The sequence below is a fragment of the Lagopus muta genome, chromosome 8 (assembly GCF_023343835.1).
Source record: "Lagopus muta isolate bLagMut1 chromosome 8, bLagMut1 primary, whole genome shotgun sequence".
Taxonomy (NCBI): domain Eukaryota; kingdom Metazoa; phylum Chordata; class Aves; order Galliformes; family Phasianidae; genus Lagopus; species Lagopus muta.
In genome coordinates this window covers 17,793,678-17,816,686 of record NC_064440.1, presented here as the reverse complement: position 1 = coordinate 17,816,686, position 23,009 = coordinate 17,793,678, and the positions used below count along the sequence as shown (strand labels likewise).

The 23,009-nt window shown below is 36.6% G+C and overlaps 1 protein-coding gene across 1 annotated transcript in view; it reads left to right on the top strand.

Moving 5' to 3' along the window:
- Positions 1–23,009, top strand: part of STK39 (serine/threonine kinase 39) — an 87,200-nt gene that overhangs the window by 27,469 nt on the left and 36,722 nt on the right. The window contains 2 exon segments of the mRNA XM_048952335.1: positions 2,435–2,483; positions 2,593–2,658. Coding sequence (XP_048808292.1) covers positions 2,435–2,483; positions 2,593–2,658 — 115 coding nt within the window.

The following is a 23,009-nucleotide window of genomic DNA, read 5'->3' as shown; positions in this document are numbered from 1 at the left end:
TCTTTACAACTGATGGTCTTATTAACAAATCCTAATGCTTTGCACTGCTACTCACTGGCTGCTCATATATAGGAATGAAATCTTGTTCTGGATAATCTTTTATTGAAATTCTGGATGCTCCCTTCCTGGATGTATTCAAGGTCATATGCAACCTGACCTAGCGGAAAGCATCTCTGCCTATGGCAGTGGGATTGGAACAGATGATCCTTAAACCCATGATACCCAAGTAATTCTGTGATTCTCTTCTATGAAGTTTCTTTTAAGTTTCCCGTATCCAGTAATTTTCAGAGAAAGGTTAAATTGGTATGAAAACATGAATAATTAAAAATGACTTTTTTTCCTTGCAGAGGAATGCCCAGAGTTATCTGACATCAGTGCTCAAACATGAGTGTTCTCATGAATGTAGTATTTTCATACTCAAGTTTGATCTGAATGGAACAGTTAGCATCACATGTAGGTGATGAGATCCACGTGCCAGTTGTTCTTAATGTGACAGTGAGCATTCTTGTGCTATAGGGTTGTTGCTATTTTTTGTTTCTTTGTAGTCTGGAGTTAATTTGGCATAGAGATACTTCAGTAGTGATGTCAGTTGTGTAAGATGTACTTGCTCATTCTGTTAAATTAGATGCCTAGCATTGCATTATCTCTCAGACAATGATGTTTCTTTTGGGCATCTGTGCATGAAAATTTTTCTCTTCAGTGCAAAGAATGTTGGTTAACAGTCTCTGGCTATAATTCACTGCTTAAACCAGTGTGGGTAACAAGCCAAGAAAGTACTTTCAGACCTGTTCAGAAGTGTTTTGCACAAGGAATGATGAAGCAATGGAGGACACTAGTTTGGATAAGACCAAGAATCTAGTTTTTAACTGCAGGTATTCCTTTTAATGAGATATGATGGTGCTGGATCACTAAAACTTACCATAAAGTTTGAAGTTGATTTGAGGCAGAAGTTTCAAAATTTGACATAGGAATTGGTTCTTAAAAGGCTCCCCTTCATTTTATCCATCTAAGGGTTATATGTGGAATACAACTAAGGATGGTGGTCAACACATTGTCACTAATAAGAACTCCTTTATTTTAGAGTCACTTACTTCAGAGTGGAAGCAAAACAAATTCTCGTGGAACTACTGTAATTGACTACACAGGATGCTTACTGTTGATGATTCAAGTAGTTTCACTATTTCTAGCAGGAGTGAACAGTTCTTTGTACTATTCCTGTTTTCTTCACTTCCTTATCAGATGTGACCTCAAAGAAATACAGCAGTTCAGATTTTTCTTCCTTGTCAGAACGTTCTGTAGGAAAGTTTTCTCCTTTCTTATCTAATCTCATTTGTATCCACTGTCCTGCTGTAGTTCAAATGAAAAGCTAGCTAATATTGCTTCCGTTTGTTCAGAAATTATGAATCTTGGAGACTCCAGCTTCCCTAAGTGTAGCCACACCCCAAAATTAGTAAGGTTCTGTGTTCCTAGTAGTATTAAAAACAAAAGCACCCCCCCCCCCCCCCAAAAACCCAAACAAACAAAAAAGCAAAAAAAAAAAAAAAAAAAAACCACCCAAAAAAATGAGTAAACTGGTGGTTTTTAAGTTGTTTTTTTTCTCTCCATGGTCTTTTTCAGCACCATATTACGGTTTTGTCTGGGTATGTAGCTTTAGATCCATGAGGCTAGAGGGCAGTAAAACCTTTTATTGGGATCATCATTTCAGTAGCTGAAAGATTCTGAAAGTCTGTTGGAAATGTCAAAAATATAAACTTGAACACAATCAGAAGAATCATAGAATGGCCTGGGTTGAGAAGGATCTCAAAGATCATCTAGTTTCAAACCAAAAGATTGAACAGAACTGCAAATGAAGTTGAAACGTCTAGGTTTTGACCATACAACAGTTGATTTGATGTTTGTTTAGTTCTAAAATGTTCCTGATAACTTTCTAGTTTATGCAGCATGTTAATAGTGTCAGTACAGTTAATACCTGTTTGCATCACTGAAATAAAAGAATTCAATTAACAGGTATCAATGCTACTGTCTTTAAAAATACAATCACCCTTTCATTGCTCTAGAGCAAAGTTTAGTTACATTTATTGAGTCATTTCAGGAAGCACGTAGCCTGACTTTTTTTTTTTTTTTCAAATTTGCTTGCTTGTTTGTTTTAAGGGTATAATGCATTTCTGTTAAAAGAAAAAAGGCAAACGTTGGCAACTTAGGTACTGATATATTTGTTTTTTTTTTTTGGTATCTTTGCCATAGGGAAACTTAATTTTTTCATGTATGGTAGGTAAGTATGTGTGAATTAGTTTAGTAGCTATTGCCATTCATTTCCCCATTCATACAGTACTAATTCAAAAGTATTAGAGACATACGATTTAACTAACGCCCTGTACTGTATTCACTGAGAGGGATCTTTGTTTCCTGTTCTAATATATTATTGATCTTTCAGGCCCACAGCAGCAGAACTTTTAAAATGCAAATTTTTCCAGAAAGCCAAGGTAAAACGTTTAACCCTACAAGTAAATTTTGCTCTGCCTTAAAATCTACATGATTTTTTTCCCCCTGTATTGATTTTTTTTTTAACTTACCAAATGTTGATTTTTGCAGAACAGAGAATACCTGATTGAAAAGCTTCTCACTAGAACGCCTAATATAGCACAAAGAGCAAAAAAGGTGAGTGTTTTCATCTCTCTTGACTGGATTGCAAACGAAGGTGGGGACTGTATAATTGCCTTAGATTTTAGTTGTCTAAGCTGTTTTCTTATGCACTCCTTCATAGATTCTGTTGATGAATAGTTTCTGCAGTTTATTGTTCCCCAGTAAGCTTTGTGTTGTTTAGACTTCCTCATGAGAGTTGTCAAAATATATATCACCCAAATTGTCTTTTTTCCCCACTCGCTTTTAGAAATATACAGGTGACATGATTATGCAGCTGGCAAGAGACAGAACAATGCCCATGTAGGTTCATAAACTGCAGAACATGTGTTTATTTCATTATCTAAAGAAAGAATGAAGATATTGTAAATAGTATTTATTGGGGATTACCTTTTTCTCTGTATTATTTTAAATGTTGCATTCAAATATATGGAAGTCAGAGTCAAACTTGACAAGAGATTTCTTGAGTTACTTGGACCTGTGAAGCCTTACTCCAGAGTCTGAGTTAAATGCACAGCTATGACATACGTTGATATTTTTGTTGCACCTTTGGTACTTGTGTAAATAAGTTTACCAGGTAAGGTGCAACAGAATTAAAAAATTCTGAACAGGTAAGTATTTTAAAACTTAAGTATTGAAGGCAGAAGCTGTTCATAAGAGCTAATAAACAGGAAAGAATTTTAACTTCTATTTATAATCTGTCAGAAATTATACTTAACACTAGTTAAACAGACAGTATTGCTCCAGCATGAGGACACTGCCGAAATTGCTAAAACTTCTGCAGATAACAGGACAGTGTTCTCTGTCCATCTTTCAAAAAGCAGTCTTTTTAAGAAGACGTTTTATGGAGAATATTTTCAGAAAGGAACTGATAAATGTGATGCCCATCTTCAAAAAGGGCTGGAAAGATGATCATGGTAGCTACAAACCTATCAGTCTCACATTGGTGTCAGAGAAGGTTATGGGACAGATAATCTCAAGATCTACCATGGATCAGTTAAAAGTCAACCAAGACATCAGGCCCAGTCAGCATGGGTTCATGAATGGTAGATCCTTCTTGACAAACTTGATTTCATTCTGTGACAAAATGACCTCCTTCATGGATGAAGGTAAGGCTGTCAATGTGGTCTATCTGGATTTCAGTAAAGTCTTTGATGCTGTCCCCCACAGCACCCTCATGGAGAAGCTGGCTGCCTGGGGTTTGGATGGGTGTACAATTTGCTGAGTGAAATATTTTTGCTGGATGGCTGGGACCAAAGAGTTGTGGTCAGTGGAGTGAAATCCAGTTGATGGCCAGTCACTAGTGATGTCCCCCAGGGCTTGGTACTGGGGCCACCCCTATTTAACATCTTTATCAGTGATCTCCATGAGGGGATTGAGTGAACTCATGGTAAGCAGATGATACCTTGATCTGCTGGAGGATAGTAAGGCACTACACAGGGGGACCTCATAGACTGGGTCGATGGGCCAAGGCAAACCGTATGAGTTTCAATAGGGCCAAGTGTTGGGTCCTGCATTTTGGTCACAATAACCACAGGCAACCCTACTGGCCTGGACAGGAGAGGCTGGAAAGCTGCCTGACAGCTTGGTGTACTGATGGACAGTCAGCTGAATATGAGCCAGCAGTGTGCCCAGGTGGCTAAGAAGGCCAATGGCATCCTGGCTTGTATCAGGAATGCTGTAGTGAGCAGGACTAGGGAAGTGATCCTGCCCCTGTACTTGGCACTGGTGAGGCCTCACCTCGAGTACCATGTTCAGTTTTGGGCACCTCAATACAGAAAGGGCACTGAGGTGCTGGTGCAGGTCCAAAGAAGGGCAACAAGGCTTGTGAAGAGCGTGGAGAATATGCCCTATGAGAAGTGACTGAAGGAACTGAGACTGTTTAGTCTGGGGACAAGTAGGCTAAGGCTAGGAGAGACCTTATTGGCTCTTTTCCAATATCTGAAAGGTGCTTACAGCAAGAGCAGGGTTGGTCTCTTCTCACTGGTAACAGGTGACAGGATGAGGGGAAATCGCCTCAAGTTGTGCCAAGGGAGGATAGGTTGAATATCAGAAAAGACTTTTTTACAGAAAGGGTTGTTAAGCACTGGAATAGACTCCCTAGGCAGGTGTTTGAGTCACCATCCCTGAATGTGTTCAAAAACTGTTCGGATGTGGTGCTCAGGGACATAATTTAGTGGTGGGCTGTTAGAGTTAGGGTAGTATGGTTTGGTTGTGGTTGAACTTGATGATCTTGAACTTCTCTTCCAACCTGAGCAATTCTGTGACTCTGTGAACTATTGCAGCCTTTGCTGGTACACAAATTTTAGGGATATTGTAGGATTTTTGTTTACTTAGCTGTGTACTGAACTGGCACTTCTTTCTCTTGCATTTGTGAATATCTCTCTCTGGTGTCCTTGCTAGAAAGAGGCTGTCAGCAGGATCTGAGTCCTTTGAGTTCCTTCTAGTTCTTCTTTTAGGTGGAGGCAACTTGAGAAATCGGTGGTGAAGTTTCAGCTATAAGCAGTTGGAATAGAAAGCTGAAAAACAGCTTCTTTTAGGAGAGGTAGCTTACTGAGCAGTGCAGTATCAGCAAAATGCAAAGTACAGCTGGTTGGCCACGAGGTGGCAGCAGTGCCCACATAAGAATTGACCTACCCGGAGTGGAGAGGAAAGAGCATTGCTCATTTTACTTCTCAGCTGTTAGGGGAGTAATTTAGACATGCTGTAGTATCAGCTAAGTTTCTAAGAGAACATGGACCTCATTAAATTCATCTCCCAGCTGTATCTTCATATTAGTTGCAGGAAATACGTGATAACTTGTATGTACCCATGTACATATAGTTATTTCTTTAATTAACTTAGCATCTGGAATTACAAAATGAATGCGTGATAGCTTCCCCTGCACCATCAGCAATAGGTTACTGAATGCCCTTTTGGATAACTCTTTAAAATTTTGGGAAAGGAGTGATTCTTAGGAAAAAAAAAAAAAAAAAGCTGAATGATGCTGGAATAATAAATTATAGGTCATTCAATTGTAGCATAAAATAGAAAAAATAAATTTCAGCCTCTGAAAATGCTGAATTATTTAGTTTTTAAAAGAATGCAATATTCATTAGAAATTTAAAATTCACTTAATTTTGCTGTTGTTTTAAGGTGCTATAAAATATAAATGTGTTTTATTATTTAAACTATTTTTTAATAATTAAAAAAAAAAAAGCTTTTGTAAGCAGAATTTGGTTACTCACACACATACCATGTAGAAATGTCTAAGAGGTCACTCTTGGAAAGGGTAATTCCTGCAATGGAAGAAAGAATGTCTAGAGCAAAAGATAAGGAGCTGGCATTTAGTACAAGTGCTAGGGCAGGTATTGCATCTGCTCTGTAGGATTTTAATTTTTCTTGCATTTACTGCATGTATTAATACTTTGCCTTGTTGCATTGAACTGCAGCCTCAATTTTTAACATTAATTTTTCTTTCTCATGACATAGCATTCTGATGTTCTGCTGCTGCCTTTATAGCTTATATTTGCTTACAGTTTTGACTGAAAATGAATTCAGACCTGTTGGGGAAAATCATGAAAGTGGGTAGGTGTGGCTTGTATTTGTGAGGAAAGCATTCAACTCTGTAAAGATATTTCATATTACAAATAACAAATTAATAAGATTAAACAATTCTTATACTGTGGTTTTGAAATACTGTGTTGTAAATTATGTATTTGGAATTTGTGCATGTATTTTCTTTGTCTCAGTAGCTCTTTATTTTGATTGTGTTAATCTTGAAACGAAGCCTATTCCTGGTGCTTCAGGTAATCGAGTTTAATACTAAATCTCTTCTAGAACTGACTTGCCTAGGAGGAGCACATCTTGCCTGTTCCTGTGCAGAACTTACTTGAATGCTTATCAGTACTGATGTACAAATATGAGTGTTAACTCTGCATCTTGCTGGGCATTCTGAGTTTCATTAATGTGACTTCTCGCTTGGGAGAGCATTGCTGGTGACTAGAAGAACTGGGGAAATGGCTGCTGTGAATGCTCTAAGCTCAGTGTAGTCTAACAAGCAGAGGACACTCTCCAAGGTCATACTTGTGTCGTCAGTAGAGATGTGGAAGGCCAGACTGAAGCCTCCCTCATGCTGGATGTTGTTATGGTAGAAGAATAGTCTGCTTTGTTGTGGTTGGGTCAGGGCTGCGTTACACCTTTGTTAAATTGTAACTTCTTGCTAAGCTGTTTTATAGATACACGCTTTAATGTGTTGAAGTAGTTTTCATTTTGGACTGAATGCTAAGTCTTCTTTCATTTGTGACTAGAATTGCTATATTTGAACAGAGAAAATGAGAAGCAGCTTCCAGAATTCCACAGTCAGTTTTTAAATCTGGTCACACTAAAAAATTAATTATAACTGTAAGTATTCTGTATCCCTAAAGGCCATGTGTCAATTTTGTGTTTTCTAATCCTGTTTCTTTAATTTTCAAAATTTGCTGCATGACTGCCACTTTTATGAAGTGAACAGGGAAAAGCATGGATCTGCATTTCATTTTATAGCTGTCTGAACTGTTACTAGTCTCAAAGAAAAAAAAAAAATCAGTTCTGAGTAATAATTGGTCTCAAATTCTATTTTTCAGAAGGTAATATTGCTCTTCACTGTTAATAGAAGCTCTTCAGGTCTTTGAGTTGTAAGTTACTAGAAAAAAAATCAGGTAGCATAAGGAGATAATTAGCGTGAGTGATAGCAGCTTTTATTAAAATTTCAGTAGAAATAGCCTTACTGATGGATTGAATCTCTAGCTCTGTGGTATATCTAATTTAGGGAAATGGTTCTGAATGGCATGTTATCCTGTAGAAGAAATTAACTATCATCTGCATATAGTGGGGCCAATATCATTACACTGTAGATTTCTTTTATGACTCTAACAGTGTTGATACCACCTCAACAAAGCATCATTTGCTTGTTTCCATAATGGATTTAATCTGATAGATGCACCTTGCCAAAGGTTGTTGTTAATACAGCTGCGATTCCGACCTCTTCTTGTGCAGGGTGGTGCTGGTTTTACTTGTTTCTGCTCTGAGAAACAAAGCCTCAAACTCTGTTCATCTGACTTCCAAAACAAGTTGACTTTTTTTTTTTTGCCTCTGTATTTGAACTGAGGTCCTGAGTATACAGTGACTGAATTGAATCAGTGGTTATGGAACTTGTCACCTTTCTAACACACATCATTACTTTGTCAATGCAGACAGCAACAAGTGATTTGCTAGGTTCAGCTTCACGTTATGAGATTTCTCACTGTGCTTTCTTCTACTGTGTGGTAGAATAGGCTCTTCTGCCTGTCTCCATTCGTCTTGTGCTAGTTGTGATTGTGTATATTTTTGAAAATTTGTCAGGAAGGTCATGTGGAGAGCTGAATTGCAGAAAACTCTGTGAATGTAGGATCACTTAAAAGAAGTGCTGCCATCTGTTACTGCTTTATTGAAAGACTGATGGAATAACTCCAGGATAATTTTTGTTTTTATATGGAGAACTTAATCGTTAACCTTCTTAGTTCTTAAAGGCAAATTTGCAAAAGTAAATAAATACCAGCACCAATATTGAGAGAAGCAGAAAGTAAATAAATTCTTCTGATTAGACCATATAAAGCTTGGAGAATTTCAGCTCACAAATTTCATGGCTTTTGTTTAACCCCAGGCCCTTCCCACACACTCTTGGTACTGATGGCATACTTGAAATTTGTGGGCAGAATAGATTGCAGGACATTCTTGAGCACAGTGTTATTACAGGAGAATTAATTTAGCTAAAAGGTGCTCTTGGTTGAAGTTACAATTATGGCAGGCACTGGAAACTTCAACGTTTTAATCAGAATAGACATTTTAAGGGTAACAGAGTGGAAAGATGGATCATAGTAGTGTATATGCAAAGTCCAACTCCTGTTTAGCACCGAGAGTAGCTCCAGGACAAGATTGTTTAACTTTATGTGCACTGTTTGAATAAAGTTATTTTCCCCTTTTCATACTTTACATAGTATGTAACTCAACTGTATGACAAAAACTGCATCCTAGCTGTGCTGTCTAGGAGAGGCATAGACAGCAGAGGGCACCCGTATCTATCACAGCACAGCAAGCAGGGCTGCCTCTAGGATGATGTACAAAGTCATGCAGGGTATAGGAGCATATGTTAGGAGCAGCTCAAGGTCTGCAGTTCTAAATGCTATATCTCTTGAATAAGTGTGCTTGCAGAATATATTATGATTGCAGGTTATACTACAGTAACTTATGTTCCTGATCAAGCCTTATATTTCAAGTAGGACAGGAAAGAAATCAGTTTCCCCCTTCACAGGATATCTTCAAGCTTTGATCTTGAAGGTAAATAAAAATCATAGGGAAATCTACTAATGTAGATTTCGGAGAAGAATTAGTAAATAATTATTGATGTGACTGTATCACTGGTAGTGAAACCTATCTAGTAATGAGCTTTCCACTACAGAGTAATGAAAGCTGTAAGTGAGGCTGTCTCTCTCTTCTTTCTTTGCTGTGTGGTTATTTTAAGCAAGTAGATGGCCTGGTTGAAGGAACACAGGTTAGCAGAATTGGAAAATGCAGATTAAGAAATTAAGATCTCATGATCCATCCAACAGATAGCTTTTTATTAGCATTTCTCCATGTTGAAGTCCATTCATCTGAAGATCATGGAGCCATGTATTGGCTTGGATTGAAAGGGACCTGAAAAGACCTAATTCCAACTCTGTCTAATCTTCCTTCGTCTTTCTGGCTACTAATTTACTTTGCCAATTTACTGTATTTTTAATTGTTTAGTTGGCTTTTTTTTTATTTCTGCAGATACCATCTAGGCCTTAGCATCTTAATTTGACTGGGGCAGAGGGAGGAGGATATAAGTCTCTCTTGGCATGTATGAATTAAAACTGTGGCACTGTTGAACCATCTAGGTTGTAAAAGGCCTTCAAGATCATTGAGTCTACCATCAGTCTTACCTTCTAAGTCCTTTCTCTAAACCCTATTCCTTAGTGCCATGTCTGTATGCCTCTTAAACCCACTCCGGGAGTAGTGACTCTATGGGAAGCCTGTTGCAATGCTTGACTGCCGTCTCTGTGGAAAAAAGTTCTTCCTAATATGCAATCTAAACCTGCCTTGTGCAACCTCCTGGGATTACCTATCAGGTCACACTGTATAGCACAGTCAGGATTTCTTGTTTTTAGGTGAAGTAAACTTAATTTACTAATGTTAATTTAAACTTGATTTTAAAATTTTTACTTTAAGAAACAGTGCAATTCCTTTATTCAGTTGATTGAAAATATCCTCCTTGGTACAGATACGTGTTCATGTCTGAAAGTACAGTTGTTAAAATAGAAATTAAAGGAGTGACTTATTTGCTGTTAATTAAAATTGGGTAATGAAACTTCATATAGCGGAAGTAATAAACAGAGAAATATTGTTGGAAAAACAGAAGTCATACTAAATTAGTAAACTGGCTCACTTACTATGTAATAAAGATTTCTCCAAAGCACTGCTGTTTCTTAAGACAAAATCAACTTAAAATTCTGGACTCGGTCTGGAGCATTGATAGAACATGATGCAGTGTTGACATAGAACTTCTTGGTTTTGGAAGGCAGGATTAGGAGAGCAGGGAACACTCTACAAGATGCTTCTGTGGAAAAATTAGTCTCCAATTTGAGTGTTGTCCTTTCCTGTCTTTAAGCAACATTATCCTAGAAAGAAAAGACTTGGTGAAAATGTGGAAGAAGGACTTTGGAGAGAAATTCCTCAGAGTGCAAGGGCAGTTGGTGCAAGCACCTGTATCGGTTTTTAATTGTTTTCTCTAGTCATATAGGAACGTGCTCACTTTTCCACTCCCTCTTTGGCTTTTAATATCTTTGTTTTTTCACCTCTGGTTTCTCCCCTGTATTCCATTTGTAACCTGTGAATGTTTCTAAGTGTTTGTGGCAGTTTTCTTAATTCATCGCTTTGCCTCCCTCACTCAGTTTTCCTCAGTGCCACATTCATCATTTGAGCATGATATTGCTTGTGTTTGACTAGTAAAGCAAACCAGTGATCGGTATCATAAATATTTAAAGCAAACTGTTCTTTGCAACAGACTTTTGTTCTTTAACTTGTGCAGTTTTATTCATTAAACAGAAAAGGGAACTCTTCAGTAACTAGTAGAGATTTGGGGAACACACAATTTCAAATTATCTCCTTCATGCAATGTTATTTCATGCAAGATCATTACATTTTTTTTCATTTCTTGATGTTAAGGTAATGGTGTAGCTAATTCCAGTAGTGAGTAGAACTGGTAATTTACACATTTTTGAAGTGTAAATAACTTTACACTGTAAAGTAATTCCTATCTTAAATGTCTTAAGTGTTGTTTCAATTTTTGCAGTCCTTTCTGCAGTGCTAAGGAGAAAACAAATATTGGTGAATTTGTATCTGTGACTCACAGTTTGTCCTTATTGACTTATCTCACTGAAGGTAATCATAAATGTTCCATAAACATGACATTGCACACTTCAGAGCAAACAGCATTTTTGCAAGGATGTGCTGGATAGCTGTAAATACATTAATTCCAGCAGAGGTGCATTTAATATTATTGAAGAAAAATAATGTGGGTTCCATTTTTGGTTTATGAAACCCTAACCCCAAAGTAAATGAAATATTTTGACCATTGTTCTAATATGAAATTTTAAATGGAATAACAATTTATGTCAGTGTTATCATATTTTGTGGTTACCAGTTACACTTGACTTGGGATCATTAAAAAAAAAAATCATTTAGAAATTACTTGGAATTGAAGGATTTGATGGTCTTGTATTTTGTAATGTAACGTAAATGCAAGAATATTCACTACTCCTACTGACTCAGGGCATACAAACTAAAAAATGCTGATGATGCTCTCACCTGCTATGGCTAGGTCACCTTGAAGTACTGAAATTCAAAACTTTGAGACTTCAGAACATGAAAGGTGTGTACATCAAAGAGTGCGTTTGTTTCCTAGGAGTTCCTGTATGTTCTTCATTCAAAAGGTTCTGTTGTCTGAAGTATGGAATATACCCACCAGAAATGCCTAAAGAAATTCTGCAGGAACTGTAAAGCCTTCATTCATTGGTGTCCTCTCAATCTGTGCTTCTTACGTAAACATAAGTGTGGTTGTACAACATAGAGAAGTAATAATGATTAATTTGATGTAGAAGATAAATGGTAACTTCTGTTTATGTTCAGGGTTCAGTGCCTATTCTTTTCTGCAGGTATGAATTCTAATCATATCCAAGTTTCCATGATGTATAGTTGTGGGCAGCATAGAAGATTTGAAGCTCCCCAGAAAAGCAACAAACCTCCACAGATGTTGCAAAGGGAAGGGGCTTTATGTACTCCTGAGTGATGGCTTGTACATCTCAATTCTAATTCCAAGTTGAGAGTTTAAAATTAGCGTCTGGACCCAAAAGGTTGGAATTATTGTAGAATTACTTTCTATGCCATGTTAGCTGCTTGCTGGCAATGTCTTAGGCTACCCTGCAATTAAACAAACAAAAAACAAGCCTAAAAAGCTCATTCCTGAACATGAAGCACTTAAAGTCAAGGCTAACTTCTTTTCTAAGTGGGGACAAAAAACAAAACAAACAAAAAAAACCCACAAATTAAAACTACGGAAGATTTTTCCTATATTGTAACTTGTATTATTATACAGAGTGGCTTAAGAGGAAGGAATGCAAACGTCAAAACATCAAGTAACTTTAATATCTTACCACCTTCTAGTTCTTACAGACTAGAACTACTCGGGTGTTATTTTAGAAAGGCAGTGGTACAACAGAATAAAAATGAAACTTTCCAAAATAATGAACTCAGGGGAACTTAATAGCCCACAGCGAAGGGATTCAGGCATTCACAGACATGAGAGATGGGTTAAATGAGGACTAGCTATCTCTTGAGGAAGCATCTTGTCTACTGAACAAAGGATGATATATACTTGTGGGAATTCAGGCTCTTGTTCCTCAAATTCTTTTTGCAAAAATGTGATTACAGTGTAGCTGTTATGCCAAAAGATTAATGTTATTCTGTGTAAAAATATTTTATAGAAAAGTGAATTCTCCAATATCTATCTTTTACTTCACATGCTGAACTGTGATTAAATTTAGAACTGTTTTAAGTAAAAGGTTAGTGCCGTGATTGGATAAATGTGATGATAAGCTGGTTTCCTTCATTGCATTGGAATGCAAAAATATGCATAGGTATAGAGATTAAAATTTGTTTTTGTATTTTAGGAAACATTCAGGAAAGGCTTGCAAGAGAGCTGAAGGCATAATTTGTAAAACCTGATTGCTCTACAGACTTAAGATGTTCACAAAGGGAACTGGTCTGTTTTTGAGAGAAATAAATACATATAATAAAATGTGCTGAAACCAAAACTGTGGTTTATAATGGGCTACTTCTAGTGTGTGTGTGTGTGTATATATATATATATATTTTTTTTCTAGTAAAATAACAGGAGCAATTGGCATGGTAAATTCTTTATGCTGAAGTTGTAAGAGAAGTGAAGCTTTTGAGATTTGTGATATATATATATATATATATGTGTATATATATATATATGTATATATATATATATATAATATATATATATATATGTATGTATGTATATATATATATATATTTTTTTTTTTATATATATATAAAATAATATATATTATTTTTTATATATATATTTTTTTTTTTTAAGTGGAAGCAGCGGGAAGGGCAAAACCAAAAAAGCTACGTATCCCGTCTGTTACCAAATAATACCAGCACTTTTTAAAGCTTATATTTTCTATAAAAACTACTAATCTGTTTAACAGTGATGTCCTTTCTCCTGCAAAGAACCATTACTACAATTTTATGGAAAGATTAAGGCTGGCATTGTTTGATGGGGTTCCTCTTTGCTTCAAGTAATAAACTTGTGTGCTGCTATTTAATGTTTTCTTTTATTATGTTAAATAGCAACTGATGGATCCAGTTACTATTGGACCTGTAATACATACATTGTGTACGTCAGATTAATGTTATTCAGGTTGTGTGGAATAAACTGCAGTTCTTTATGTAGTTTCTTGAGGATCACTGAACAGTTGGATTTGGAATCCTTTGCATGTATCTATATCTTTTAAAGAAATAGGGAATGTTTAAGATGTACTTTCTGTGGCTGAGAGATAGTGATGATCTTCAGTGTTTGTGCTCCAGGAACCACTGAAAAAGTGTTGATTCTGACCATCGCTTTATAAAGTTTCAAAATTGCAAATGCTTGAAGTTTTCCTAGCCAGTCTTCTCTCTGAAATTTGATTGAGGCACGTAAGCACAATTCTGCCAAGAATCTTTATTTCTGTTATATTTATATATTCTGTTAAATAAATGATTCTGTATCAGGGAATCTTTTTGAACATACCAGAAGTGCAAAAAGTTGCTTATAAATGCACTTTGTCAGCTTCTTTTGGAATTCCTTTTGGGGTGCTTGTGTTTATTCATGTTGACAGGTTCCCATCTTGTCTTCAGTCTGTGCACCTTTACGATCAGCATTAATTCCCTCTTTTCCTGTCACCTCTTTTACTGAAAGAATTGGGGTGTAATTGATGTTACCAAAGGATGAAGAGGCAAAGTGCTGGTTACTCCCACACTTGGGAAGTTTCGTGTGCCAGGTCAGGTGATGGTAAGCATGTGTTCCTAGCTTATGTCAATTGTTTTGGAAACTTGAGCTTATTTTTTTCCTTAACTAAAGAGATTTAGTGGTGTTGTGTGGTTGTTGTTTTTTTTTTTCTGTGGGGTGTTTCACTATTCTTGAATCCAAAAACTTCTATACTTCTGTATGCTAGAAAAGCTACTTGAGACGCTATTTTGAAATGTAGCTTTTCCCTGCCATTGCAAAAGTTATTTGAAGTAATGATGATTAATATTTGAGTGTAATTGGTGTCATAAATAGGGAAGTGTTCTAAAGTGTAAATTTTAACAGCATGATCTTTGTAATAATTTTCTGAATGAAAATCTTAGAGCCTTTTGATACAAGTGGAAAGGTACTATCACAAGGAACAATCCTGTAAGCACTTGTGCCTTTATGTAGAATCATTTCCCCTCCAGTGTGCCCAACAATTGTTGACTGGGGGGTATTTTAACCTTAGTTTGAGGTATGCTGCCAGACCACTGTTATCTTCTTTCACCTTGATTTTCTTCAAAATTTCACTAAAATTCAAGAGAAAATGAATCAGCTTTCTTGGAATAGGTAGAGCATTTAGTTCAGCAGCCCTAAGGAGCACTGTCTTGTTTTTTGAACTGATATTTGTTTTGCATTTCCTGCAGCCATGGCTGTCATGTGTATGCTATACCTATTAACTAATTTTCTGCCACAGAAGTGGTAACCATCTTGGAATAGAGAGCAGAGCGTGCAGGAAGTCTGCTGCTGGTCAGTGTGTCTTGAGCTGAATGTCTGCCTCTGGAAGAGGGAGAATTCTGCAAGGACTTTCTTTTCTTTGTCTCACAGTAAAATCTTGGCTCTTACTAGAATAGGATGCAGTAAATGAAAAACATGTATAAATAACCAAGTTGTCCTGCTTGCTCTCTAGGGTGCATGGGATTGTGTGTGTCTTGCATGCATACTAGCAGATGTAGCTGAATGACATCAGCATGGAATAAGACGAAATTTTGTCCCTAGAAAAAGCTAAGCTATCTGACTTCATGGGATGGGATATTTCCAGTAAAATTTCTAGAATTTAGTTAAAATTATTAAATAAGTAAAATTTCGTTCTGTAGAAATGCAAGTGGAAAGGTTAGTACAGCACTGACTATTACGTAGCTAGAAGTTAATGATCGCGATTACGGTTCCGCAAAGACTTCTTTAGGTGTGAAGTGAGTCACATCTGCACATTTGCCTCCCTGTAAGAATTTAGGAACAAATTGCTTTTATGATCTAAGTTACCTGTATATCGAGCATGATAAACTCCCTTCTGTGAAACTGAAATGTTTAATGCGTGTTAGGGCTATGAATTTTACGTACACTAATGCATCTTGCTTACTATATGTTCAGGTTACCTCTTCTCTTTTTTGAGTAAAAGATATAAATCTGACTAGAATCCCACCCCAAACATTCAGTTATCATAGAGACTTCAGTAGGAATAGCTTAAATAATTGAAATACTGGAAAAATCAGTATGATTAGTTCAGTAATCTTTCTACTGAATGGGAAATAAGATGAGATGCATGAAATTACTCTTACTAAACACACTAATTTTATATGTGATGTAGATGATACACCGTGCCATGTTTGTAATGCAGTAGCTTTTTATGCATGTATGCATTGGTATCTCATGGCGTGTCATTTTTGTTTTCAAAAAATTAGATTCTGGAATAAAATACTAAATGTGTAAGTGGGCCAAGTTCTTTGCTGATTTGAGGAGCTGTGAATAAGGAAGTAGAGATCTTAACATTCAGAAAATATTCGTTCCTTTCCTTGTCCCATTGCAACAATTAACTTGTGAAGAGACTGCAGAAGGAAAAGAATTAGAGATGAATAATAGGTTCTCTAATATCCCCAGCTTCTCTAATATCTACTTTCAGCGACTACATGAGTGCTTAGAAGACAACATTTTTTTTTTTTTAATTTTCTTGTGTTGTACCTTAGTTTTTATCAAGCTTTGGGGAATGTAGGCAGTTTCTGCATTCTGTTGCTGGAGATCTCTCTGGAATGCAATTTTTGAACAAATTTTTGATTATCAGAATTTGTGGTTACTATGTTCAATTGCTTAAGCATTCTGTGTCCTGGAAAGCTTATGAATTATTATGTGTTAGGAATATTTATCTGTATCCGCCTTTAAGAGGATGAGGACAAATAGCTTTGCCAACATAATTTTATTCTGTCTTTGTGACTGATGTATACTGGAATAACCACTAACTAGCAGCAAGGGTGTAAACAATAATAATTTGATATTTAATGTTTTTGTGGTAGTCATTTTTTTTCACTCGTTATTCAAGCATGCTTTGTTCAGCTGGTGTTCATATTGTCTCTTTTAAAGCTGTGGTGATTTTGATGGTGGCTTGTAAGTTTTTCTTCATACAAACTGTTTTTAGTTACAGTCCTGAACTGCTTCTCCAGGTGCAGTTTAAGTGCCAGTCATTCAAATTCTTTTTTTTTTTTTTTTTTTTTTTTTACTCCCTATGTGCTCCTTCCAATTTGTGAAATCTGTTTTCTAATACATGTTAATTTGTCTTTGTTAGGCTCAAGGCTTTTGTTGTTCTTTGTTAGCAAAAGTTATGAATTAGTGTAGTTCTATTCTGGAAAGAGCATTTAGGTTTTTTTAACAATAAAACTCAAATTAGAATTGCACATGTTTTTACTTGTTTTTGCTTCCCTCTGAATTATTTACTGAGAGAGATAATCCTTGCATAAAGAGCCATCAATGCTGTGTATTTTGACTAAAGCTGTCGGAGAAATTGCCACTGTTTAGCTACTGCATTCCTTGTAAATAAGGAATGCAACATTCCTTATTTTTGTAGGGATATAAAATTTGTTTTGGTTCATTGTTCTGTCTCAGAATTACTTTGTGAACATGGATAAATCACTGCATTTGTTGGTTTATTTCTTTCCTTTTGGAAAATGAGAGGTTTGCACAGAGATAAGGCAAATAGAATGTTCTGAACTGTTGTAACGCTGTCATCATAGGGGCTAAATACAACTATGCTTGCTTTTATCAGTCTTGCAATAGAGAAAATCCAAATACTTAAAATATTCCAAATGCAACCCCTGCAGTGTACTCTTGCTAGGACCAGCGTTAAGGTTGTTGTTGTTCACCTTTTTTTCCGCATTGAGGTTAATGTACTAAAGCAGTATGTTATCTGAGGCTGGTTGGTACTTGTGGATGTGAAAGGCTTTATCGTACTCCCTTTGACCACACTGAAAGAAAGATCACCTGCATCACAATCTCAGAAAAGTGTTGCAACTACTTAGTGGTGATGGAAGAATCTACTAATGGTTTAAAGCTATTCTGCTTTGCACATGGAAGTTGCAAACAACTGTTGGTCTTGTCCAAAGACCCAATGCTTTGCTGAGGAATGGAATGTGATTTGTTCCAATCAGATGGTAAGTGATCTCTCACTAGTTTTCTTACAGGATAGCATAAGGAGGTCTGTTTTAAGTGATACTAGCCTAGAAACAAAGTTAATTTTTGAAGTGATGGATGTAGAAAGGGGGGAGGAAGGGGGGGGAGGGGGGCGGGGAAAAAGAATAAAACAGTCTGGAAGAGGATGAGAGAATATGGAGAAATTCAAACTACCCACAGTCCAATGGCTGATGACAGTTGAAGACAAGCATCCATTCTCATGCTGTTGAACTTCTCTGTGAATTTCACCAATGACATGGATGACTGGAAAGTTGAACTATAGTCCATTGACCATTTCAGACTTGCATAGGTCTACAAAGGTGTCTTCTCTCCAGCAGATTGAATCATGGATTTGTAATTGTGATAGAAACTGCGGATATGTTCCTAATACTCCCATTCCCACCTTCTCTCCCCTCACCCCAAAGAACAGGAGTTTAACACAGTACAGATGAAGAATATATTGTATATATAGTTCATGTGAATGAAATGCCACACTTGATTTTTATAAGATAAAATCAGATGATCTTGATCTGATCTCTAAAGGGTGAAGTATCATTGAATCTCATTGAAAATGTTGATAAATAGGGCACACAATATAGATTTATTTGTTGATTATTGTGTGGTATACTTTGAGGCAGTACTGAAGTTATGTTTTCAAATTATACTCATCTTGGATACTGAATTTCTTTTGTCCCATCTTCAGGCTATTTTTTTTTTTACCTCCCAGGATATATCAGAAGATAGGATAAATGCTTCATCTCACATACACTTGACATTGTTCACTCACACTGGTTTACCTGTAGCAGTTTATTTTGAGAAGAATATGTAATGCTTAAGATTACCTCCAACATGCATTTCAGGAAAAAATACTTCTGTAGAGGAGAAGCTGGTAGTCAATTTCTGTCAGAAATACAAGAGATTCTTTAAGTAGAATTTTTAGATGACCTGTGAGGCATTCATCATGTTCCACTGTCTGTGATTTTGGGTAGGGTATCCTTGATATTTGAAAATATCTTGATGGTGTTATTGCTGCCAGTATGTGTGATCTCCTTAGATCTGCAGCTGCTATAACCATTTTTTCCATATATTCTTGCAGTGACCCAGAAAGATTATTGTGAAAGAACAGATGAATATGTTGTACATGGGTGAACACAGCTTTCTATAGCTATATATTTTATATACTTCAGATAACAGTCAAGTGTTCTGTTGCCCATCAGGTCCCCACAAACTCTTGTAATCACTCCTGTTTTGACCCACCACAGTGTTTTTAAATGAACTTCTACAAGCTGCAGAATTTCAAAGAAGCTTATGCTGCTCACTCCCTAGGGAAAGAATCTAAGCTTTACCACAGAGATTGCGGTTTGATAGGAGAAAATAGATGACCTTTCCCTCCTCTCCCCTGATGGGCCATGCTATAATGTTTTTGACACAGATGCACACCTGTGGCACAGATCCCTGCTGTTGCACTGTGCAATATGAATGTTTTACAGGCTACAGTTAGTACATATATGTCTAACTATTCTTCATCAAAATGTTTCTGTCTATTACACACCTGTTTTTGTAGACTGAATGTAAATGGTCTTCTCCTGGATGACTCATGACAGTACAAGAGGAAGTGGCCTCAAGTTGTGCCAGGGAGGTTCAGGTTGGATGTTTGGAAGAATTTTCTCTCAAAAAGAGTGGTGAGGTATTGAAACAGGCTGCCAGGGAAGTGGTGGAGTTGTTATCCCTGGAGATGTTTCAGAAGAGAGTAGATGTAGTACTTAGGGACACAGTTTAGTAGGCAATATTGGTGCTAGGTGAGTGGTTGGATTAGATGGACTTGGAGGGCTTTTCCAATCTTAATAATATTATGATAACAAAACTTTGTGTGATTGTCATCTAGAAAAAATATATAGGTTGCTCTGAAAGAAATGCCACCTATTTATTTCCATGGAAACTTCTGCAGATACTTATACTGTTTGGCCTCCACAAGTGTTCAGCAAGCATCAGGGAATGTCAATGGGTGCAATTTTTTTCCATGCAGGGGAATTCAGCTGTGCTTATTCTGTTGTATGTACCATGGGAATAAATAGGAAGTACTAATTTTAGAGCAGCCTGCATAGATAGGTATGTCCTTATTACTTTTGGGAATTTATAATGCTTTCTTAGCACAGATGATATTGAACTGTTGTCTGAAGTTCATTCAAATAGGGACAACTACTGAAAATGGTATTTCAGTTTCTCATGTTGTGCCAGCTATAATGCCTGTGCCAGCTAAATTCAGGAGCTGATTTGGTTGGAAGCTAGCAGTACTCCCTACTAATTCTTTGATTGGGTCTTTTGCTCTGAGAGTGTAAATGAAAGCATGAAGTGTTCTGGTATGTCACAATGTGCTTCATTGTAAGGGGTGAAAGTAGACAATTTTGAGAATCCTGAGGCAATCCCAGTTTCTTTTCACTGCCTCTCTGCTTAAGCAGCCATTAATGTTTGACATCAAGTAGGGCTATTTCAATTTGTGAATCTTGCAGAGAATTTTTCCAGAAAAGAAAAAGTCAGTGTTTCTCCAGGAGTGATAACTAGAATCTTCTCAGTGTGCAGCCACATAGGTGCCAGGAGATGTAGGATTGTGCAGCCCTGGTGGATGTCCCAGGACTATCCATTGACACAGTGTGATAAACTACTAGATTATCTCAACTGTGTTACTGCCTTATTTTTCATCCTGTAAGATGTTTCTCTGGCTGCTCCATATTCAAAGCCTAAAAAGCTTTGCATGCTGTAAATTTTATTCCTTTACTTTTTGCAGTGTGTTTTATTTCTTTGCTGTTTTTAAAATGCAAGTTGAGGATGGTAAAATGATAGCATTCTCCTAAAATACTTCGATGTTATTACTTATATGCATTTTAAAAAATGTGCTCTGAAAAATGCACTGAAAATCTGAAAAGATACTGGTGTTAAAGAGCTGATGATAAGTATGTATTACAACATAAACTTAGTATCATTCCATTAGATATGTGATATTAGTGATATAGGTTTATGATGGAGGAAAGAGGGAATTGATTTGAGATCTGAATAGATCGAATATTTTGCTATAGCAGAAAGTACGATTTTCTTTGAATGTGTGTCCTCGTGGGAAAGAGTCTGATGGATGAAAGACAAGTCTAATGTTTTTCTGCCTTCAGACACCTTCCAAGAAAATCATTTCTTCTAACATAGTATTTTATTTTGAAGTAACTTTCTTTTCTTTGAGCCATTTGTTTATTGCTTATTAAAAGGCAATCTTTTTAAAAGCTTGAAATGCGATCCATCTTCATCAGTAAGCTTTTTCCTGTGACTCTGCCAGCATCATTAAGCTACATTAACATTATTCTACTTAGAACAAGTTTCCAGAACAACTGAAAATGGATGCACAAGAGATTTTGGTTAGTGCAAGTAGTCTGTGAACGTCTCTAAATTACTCTATTCTATCTGAAAAAGCTTGTTTTTGCTTGTGGCTTATATCTTTCTGTAAGTTTGCATGTAGTTGTTGGGATGTTGTGCTGTTATGTGCGTGCTGTTAAACAGAAGCCTATGTCAGGACTGCTCCTGGTAGGACAATCAGTAATTGCAAGAACCATGTGAATTGCCTGCTGCCTTCCCTTGCATCTGTGATAATTCCTGATGATGCAGACAGTAAGAGCCCATTTACTGTGCAGCTGGAGGTAGGAGCAGTGCATTAGAAGCCTGGTTTGAGAAACAGGGATGGCAGTACAGAATTTGTCCTTAAGTGACTGAGTATTCCCCTAATATCCTATGTTTTTTTTCATCTTGGTTACAGAGGAGTGCAAAATACAGAGAAACTGAGTAGGGTACTTTTCATGGATTCTATAGGGGAGAAAAGTGAAGGGGCAGTATTGTAAGGACAGAGGAAGGTGACTATGGAAAGGTGGCGAGACACTGGAAGCTTCACCCTGTTCTCTAGTTGAGGCTTATATATGAAGTGAAGGAAGAGGGTTAAAGAGTGTAGGTGGAGACACAAATATACCTGCTTGTGTATGTACAAGATTTTGAAAGAGGACCCTTGCATTCAGACTCCTGCTTTTGTATTGTAAATACAACTATTTCCACTTTGCATTGCTCCAAATCCAGTAGAGAAATAGCCATCTATTTTTCTCTATTCTATCAAAAGAAGATTGAGAAGGATTACATTAATACCCATGTCACATTTTTCTAGAGGGTCAAAATTCTAGTGCCCTATACTGTTTTCATGCTGCCTGTATTTTGCCAGAGTTCTATCTAATAGAATTTAGAAGAAGCTGCAATCTTTCACATGCTGTGTGTTTTCACACATTGTGGCCTGTAGCAACTGGAGGCATTTAGAATAAGGTTAGTATCAGTTTATTTTCTATTTTTAGTTTATTTCTATTTTTGTTAAGTTGGGGAAAAAATCCAGTAATATTTTAGTCAGAAATCAGACTTTTCTTTTTTAAAAAACATATTCATTACCATTTTGAGAGAGAGCTGCGCTACCAACTATCAGTGTTGGACACCTCATCAGAGCAAGTTAAATCCTTGTGCTGAAGTATGCTGAGCATGACATCAGAATGGACAGGAATCTGTGAAACCAAATTTGAATCAATTTGAACCAGGCAATTTTTGACAGTATCCCCAGTAACATACAGGATATGTAGAGTTTTGAGTTAATACCATTTAGTTCATATTGCAACTTCATTTTAAAGTTAATTTATTAGGTGTCTTTTACAATAATTCTTCGTGGCCTACAGCTGCTTTTTTATTTCTGCCATGTTAGTTCTTCCTTCTGTTGGCTGAGAACACTTGGTATTCCTCTTTCTCATGCCAATGTACTGAGTAAATCATTTTTTTTCTACTTGAAAAGAATATGCTTTAAACCTTTCGAATTAATAGTGTAAGGAAGCTTACCTGTATGAGTGTTTGAAGTGGAGCAGTATGAACTGTATTTAGTATCTTGTTTCAGTGATGTACAATAATTAGAGAAGCACCATTGGCACTTCTGATTATTGTGTTGTGCTTTCAGCGATCTTACGAGTCTCATTAATTCATGACAATGTGTGGCGAGAATTGCTGGATGTTCTTCTATTTTGCTCAGTCTGATCAGGATCCTGGGAAAACCAGCATGTTGTCAGGCTCAGAAAAAAACAAAATGGCAACTGAATTTGAATCTCAGTCTTTGTTGCTTATGAGGCTTCTGATCTACTGATTAATCTACAGATGTTTTCCGAGTTAGTTTAGTGTGGTACATGTCTGCCTACCTTTTCACTCTGCATACGCCTACCTT